This window comes from Oncorhynchus kisutch, linkage group LG10 (assembly GCF_002021735.2).
Source record: "Oncorhynchus kisutch isolate 150728-3 linkage group LG10, Okis_V2, whole genome shotgun sequence".
Taxonomy (NCBI): domain Eukaryota; kingdom Metazoa; phylum Chordata; class Actinopteri; order Salmoniformes; family Salmonidae; genus Oncorhynchus; species Oncorhynchus kisutch.
In genome coordinates, this window is record NC_034183.2 from 62871948 (window position 1) to 62878702 (window position 6755).

A 6755-nucleotide genomic window follows, 5' to 3' on the forward strand; every position below is an offset into this window, starting at 1 on the left:
TTGGACTGAGAGTAAGGATGAAGAGGGGAGCTGTGCTGGCTCCTGGCTCCAACATGCCTGCCCCACTACTCAGAGCCCATGACAGTACAGTGGGAGGAGGAGAGGGGGTGTTAAACGGAGAACAATTGACCTCCATTACAGAACATGAATGCAGCATTTTAAATCAGCATAGTGCATGGTGTCAGCACTAACAGGAACACAACAGTGGGGAACACCATGCTGCTGCACAGTACACATCTAAGGAACATGAGTTGAATTATAGTATGGCTGTCTGGAGCAGTAGCTGTGTGTGTGTGTGTATCAGAGATAATGCAATGAATGGCAACAGGAGCTAACCATTCAAAAGGGAACGAGGCAGAGGACAAGAGGCCCGTCTTCAACATGTACAGTACCAGTCAAAAGTTTGGACACCTATTCATTCAAGGGTTTTTCTTTATTTTTTAAAACTATTTTCTACATTGTAGAATAGTGAAGACATCAAAACTATGAAATAACATATGGAATCATGTAGTAACCAAAAAGTGTTAAATAAAAAGATATCTTATATTTGAGATTCTGCAAAGAAATCACTACTAAAGGACACCAATAAGAAGAGACTTGCTTGGGCCAAGAAACACAAACAATGGACATTAGACTGGTGGAACTCTGTCCTTTGGTCTGATGAGTCCAAATTGGAGATTTTTGTTTCCAACCGCTGGGTGTCTTTTTGACGCAGAGTAGGTGAACGGATGATCTCCGCATGTTTGGTTCCCACCATGAAGCAGGTGTGATGGTGTGGGTGTGCTTTGCTGGTGACACTGTCAGTGATTTATTTAGAATTCAAGGCACACTTAACCAGCATGACTACAGCAATACATCATTCCATCTGATTTGCGCTTAGTGGGACTATCATTTGTTTTTCAACAGGACAATGATCCAAAACACACCTCCAGATGCTACGTGACCAACACAAAAGTGCCTGGTACACATTGTATAAAGCTTAAAAGTTATGTAATCTTCTGGTTGTGCCTTTATCAAAACGCTGCCGCACAACGGTTGCTTGGGCTGGCGAACGGATAAGAATCTGAGTTTGCTGAGAGGGCAAGAGATATCCCGGTAAATAGGACAAATCATGTACCCACTTCATTGAAAACAAGTGAATAACATAAGAATTTTAACAGGACAAAGCAATGACACTGTGAAACTGACATCTCCCCATGGCAACCTTGGCACACACACAGCTCATGTGCACTGCAGCCTTCTGCACGTGTGGCTATGCATCATCCTTATGCCCTTGGATGTATATAACTCATATAGCATCTAGTGAAGCACATCACACTGCACCAGCTGCTACAACTATGACGTCATACCCTACCATCTGGACAGACAGGATACACATGTTGAGCTGATGATTATGACCACTGAGGGCAGCCCTGAATACAGATCACTTACATAATAATCACATATTCACTCTGTGTGAACGTGAGTGTAAATAGACCATAGCAAATACAATATGACCCCTTGGTTGGAACAGCATGCTAAAACTGTACTATTACAACTTTATATGCAGGGTCACACCTGGTTCCCAAACCCTGACCAGGGAAACACTGATGAGATGCAAAGCTGCTTTTATTCTCTGGGTCATCGGTCAATGGGGTGATGTGGAGGACGAGGGCTGGGGAAGGACATATACTGTACATACAGTTGAAGTCAGAAGTTTACATACACCTTAGCCAAATACATTTCAACTCAGTTTCTCACAATTCCTGACATTCAATCCGAGTAAAAAATTCCCAGTCTTAGGTCAGTTAGGATCAACACGTTATTTTAAGAATGTGAAATGTCAGAAAAATAGGAGAGAGAATAATTTAATTTGGCATTTATTTCTTTCACCACATTCCCAGTGGGTCAGAAGTTTACATACACTCAATTAGTATTTGGTAGCATTGCCTTTAAATTGTTTAACTTGGATCAAACGTTTCAGGTATCCTTCCACAAGCTTCCCACTATAAGTTGGGTGAATTTTGGCCCATTCCTCCTGACCGAGCTGGTGTAACTGAGTCAGGTTTGTAGGCCTCCTTGCTCACACACGCTTTTTCAGTTCTGCCCACATATTTTCTATGGGATTGAGGTCAGGGCTTTGTGATGGCCACTCCAATACCTCGACTTTGTTGTCCTTAAACCATTTTGACACAACTTTGGAAGTATGCTTGGCTGTCATTGTCCGTTTGGAAGACCCATTTGCGACCAAGCTTTAACTTCCAGACTGATTTCTTGAGATGTTGCTTCAATATATCCACATAATTTTCCCTCCCTCATGATGCCATCTATTTTGTGAAGTGCACCAGCCCGTCTTGCAGCAAAGCACCCCCACAACATGATGCTGCCACCCCCGTTCTTCACGGTTGGGATGGTGTTCTTCGGCTTGCAAGCCTCCTTTTTCCTCCAAACATAACGATGGTCATTATGGCCAAACAGTTCTGTTTTTCCTCAGACCAGAGGACATTCCTCCAAAAAGTACAATATTTGTCCTCATGTGTAATTTCAAAGCGTAGTCTGGCTTTTTTATGGTGGTTTTGGAGCAGTGGCTTCTTCCTTGCTGAGCGGCCTATTAGGTTATGTCGATATAAGACTAGTTTTACTGTGGATATAGACATGTTTGCCCGTTTCCTCCAGCATCTTCACAAGGTCCTTTGTTGTTGTTCTGGGATTGATTTGCACTTTTCGCACCAAAGTACGTTCATATCTAGGAGACAGAACGAGTCTCCTTCCTGAGTGGTATGATGGCAGCATGGTCCCATGGTGTTAATACTTGCGTACTATTGTTTGTACAGGTGAACGTGGTACCTTCAGGCATTTGGAAATTACTCCCAAGGATGAACCAGACTTGTGGAGGTCTACATTTTTTTTGTGAGGTCTTGGCTGATTTCTTTAGAATTTCCCACGATGTCAAGCAAAGAGGCACTGAGTTTGAAGGTAGGCTTTGAAATACATCCATAGGTACACCTCCAATTGACTAAAATAATGTCAATTAGCCTATCAGAAGCTTCTAAAGCCATGACATCATTTTCTGTACTTTTCCAAGCTGTTCAAAAGGCACAGTCAACTTAGTGTATGTAAACTTCTGACCCACTGGAATTGTGATACAGTGAATTATAAGTGAAATAATCTGTCTGTAAACTATTGTTGGAAAAATGACTTGTGTCATGTACAAAGTAGATGTCCTAACCGACTTGACAAAACTATAGTTTGTTAACAAGAAATGTGTAGAGTGGTTGAAAAACTAGTTAATGACTCCAACCTAAGTGTATGTAAACTTCTGACTTCAACTGTACCTCATCCCACCATCTGGAACTCACACCGCCTACTATCCTAATATACCAAATTTACCCTTTATAATAAATTATTGCTAGGAAAATACGGCTTTGACCTATTTCATAACTTGTGGGGACATTTAAAATGCTAAAACAATAGCTTCTTTCCCGTTCTGTTTCAAAATATGGGGATAAGACCAGAGGTGGGAGACACTGCTCTGCCAGATCAATACACAGGGAGTGAGAGCAGAGACTACACAGGTCCTCATCTATGTCTATCTAGCCATTAGTGGAGGAAGAGACAGACAATGGGGTCCAATTGAGTTAACTAAATCAAACAGTTGAGGAAGAGATACAAAGGGGTGTGTCACTCTATAGGAGGGATGTATTATCAGACTAAGCCCTGGGTGAATGGAAAAGGTAAGCCCCCCCACAACCTCCTTGGGTTGTGCCGTAGCGGAGATCTTTGTGGGCTATACTCGGCCTTGTCTCAGGATTTGTCCTCGGATGGGGCCACAGTGTCTCCTGACCCCTCCTGTCTCAGCCTCCAGTATTTATGCTGCAGTAGTTTATGTGTCGGGGGGCTAGGGTCAGTTTGTTATATCTGGAGTACTTCTCCTGTCCTATTCGGTGTCCTGTGTGAATTGTGGGTTGATTCACTGTTGTGGTCATCCTGTCTGGGTTGGCACCCCCCCCCCCCCTTGGGTTGTGCCGTGGCGGAGATCTTTGTGGGCTATACTCAGCCTTGTCTCAGGATGGTAAGTTGGTGGTTGAAGATATCCCTCTAGTGGTGTGGGGGCTGTGCTTTGGCAAAGTGGGTGGGGTTATATCCTTCCTGTTTGGCCCTGTCCGGGGGTGTCCTCGGATGGGGCCACAGTGTCTCCTGACCCCTCCTGTCTCAGCCTCCAGTATTTATGCTGCAGTAGTTTATGTGTCGGGGGGCTGGGGTCAGTTTGTTATATCTGGAGTACTTCTCCTGTCCTATTCGGTGTCCTGTGTGAATCTAAGTGTGCGTTCTCTAATTCTCTCCTTCTCTCTTTCTTTCTCTCTCTCGGAGGACCTGAGCCCTAGGACCATGCCCCAGGACTACCTGACATGATGACTCCTTGCTGTCCCCAGTCCACCTGGCCATGCTGCTGTTCCAGTTTCAACTGACCTGAGCCCTAGGACCATGCCCCAGGACTACCTGACATGATGACTCCTTGCTGTCCCCAGTCTACCTGGCCATGCTGCTGCTCCAGTTTCAACTTCCACCTGACTGTGCTGCTGCTCTAGTTTCAACTGTTCTGCCTTATTATTATTCGACCATGCTGGTCATTTATGAACATTGAACATCTTGACCATGTTCTGTTATAATCTCCACCCGGCACAGCCAGAAGAGGACTGGCCACCCCACATAGCCTGGTTCCTCTCTAGGTTTCTTCCTAGGTATTGGCCTTTCTAGGGAGTTTTTCCTAGCCACCGTGCTTCTCCACCTGCATTGCTTGCTGTTTGGGGTTTTAGGCTGGGTTTCTGTACAGCACTTTGAGATATCAGCTGATGTACGAAGGGCTATATAAATAAATTTTGATTTGATTTGATTTGAATTTAAGTGTGCTCTCTCTAATTCTCTCTCTCTCTTGGAGGACCTGAGCCCTAGGACCATGCCTCAGGACTACATGACATGACTCCTTGCGGTCCCCAGTCCACCTGGCCGTGGTGCTGCTCCAGTTTCAACTGTTCTGCCTTATTATTATTTGACCATGCTGGTCATTTATGAACATTTGAACATCTTGGCCATGTTCTGTTATAATCTCCACCCGGCACAGCCAGAAGAGGACTGGCCACCCCACATAGCCTGGTTCCTCTCTAGGTTTCTTCCTAGGTTTTGGCCTTTCTAGGGAGTTTTTCCTAGCCACCGTGCTTCTACACCTGCATTGCTTGCTGTCTGGGGTTTTAGGCTGGGTTTCTGTACAGCACTTTGAGATATCAGCTGATGTACGAAGGGCTATATAAATACATTTGATTTGAAAAGGTTGTGTGTATTATGTGCCTTTTCAAGCATCTCAAAACATAGATTCTTTAGGAGCATCTCCATTGTTGATCCCTATTTTTTTTTATCAGAGCACAGACATGAAGTTAGTAAATGTCTTGTGTCTTCAGTCTAACCAGTAATAAATCATTTTTAAAAAGACAGAACTCTGACATTTCCCTCACTCAGCGATTGCAACTGCATAGAATCATTGTTCAAAATTTCACAGAATCCTGCCAATGTCAACCAGTTGTCTCCCTGAATATCCCACTTGTTTTAAATCATCTCTCGGTCTGTCAGCCTGATGTCAGCCCCCATCACCGAATACCTCACCAGCACGTCCCCATGCAAGTGGGAACCACAACTCAGCATTTTGGTGACTTGAGAAAAATAACCGAGGGCAGAGGGTTGGCACGTGACCGTTCATCATATATGATGTGAGAGATGGAGGGTGAAGTCTGTCTTGGGGTGATGGGGTCTGTCTTGAAAGTGCATGAGCGCCATCACAATTTCTCAGTTTTATCATATCAAGGATAATATCAACAAGACAGTAGTCCATTCCAGACACGCACACTTGAATATCGAGCCAAAATTGCAGAACATGTCATGAATTCTTCAAATGAAATGTCAATAATATTATATTTTCTTGAAGGGCCAATTAGCATCCTTTGAGACATCTTCAGGTTGTTGCATTAAATGACAGCGATGAGGTCGGTACCCAGCATCAGCTGCTTTTTGCTGGGAATGTTTTTATTGTATCGGAATGATTCGCATACAAGGCTAAACAAAACCTGCAACAAATATAACCACGGTCACAAAGTAACAACAATGGCGTGTCAGTCTACTCACCCTGCTCCAAATCCCGTTGGTCGTACCATGGCTCATCTTCCTCCGTAACAAACTCCTCCATCCTGCCTGCACGAAGCATCGATGCTCGGTCTATCGTTTGTTCACTGTGCGCTCTGCTCTAACATCTCTGACCGCTAGCCCGGAAGCGAAAGCATGCCTTGTATGATCAAGAAATTTCGTACTGCGCAGCCTCCCAAACCGTAACCCTTTCATCAACCTTTATCATTCACTAGGAAAGCCGCGGGCGCACCTGCCCCCAACATTCTGCAATGAACCATTCGAATGAGACAGATGCATCAATTTACCGCACCTGACACTAAATTAATATCTCAAGGCCGACAAAATGCACGCACAAACTGAACACTATAAGCGAGTCCCTATACGCAACGACAGCACTGTCGGCCTACAATAAAAATAGAGAACAACATACGAAATAAATTGTACAATATTGAGACGTGTACGTTCACTGAACAAATGTGTGACACTCATAATTCCCCCCCGCCATTGTGATTTACGTAGGTCTCCAGCTGTTACAAGTCCCCACTCACTCGTGCTTTGCACCGATATCTCCCCAGATCCATTCTGCAACGATCCCCAACCTC

At 44.3% G+C, this 6755-nt stretch overlaps 1 protein-coding gene across 1 annotated transcript in view; it reads right to left on the bottom strand.

Annotated features, from left to right (window-relative positions):
- The window catches only part of LOC109892010 (cerebellar degeneration-related protein 2-like), an 11548-nt gene extending 4830 nt beyond the window's left edge, over window positions 1–6718 (bottom strand). Inside the window, exon 1 of the mRNA XM_031834622.1 lies at window positions 6154–6718. Within this exon, the coding sequence (XP_031690482.1) occupies window positions 6154–6232 (79 nt within the window). The 5' untranslated portion in view covers window positions 6233–6718. The remainder of the gene's footprint in view (window positions 1–6153) is intronic.
- Between the last annotated feature and the right edge of the window lie 37 nt (window positions 6719–6755).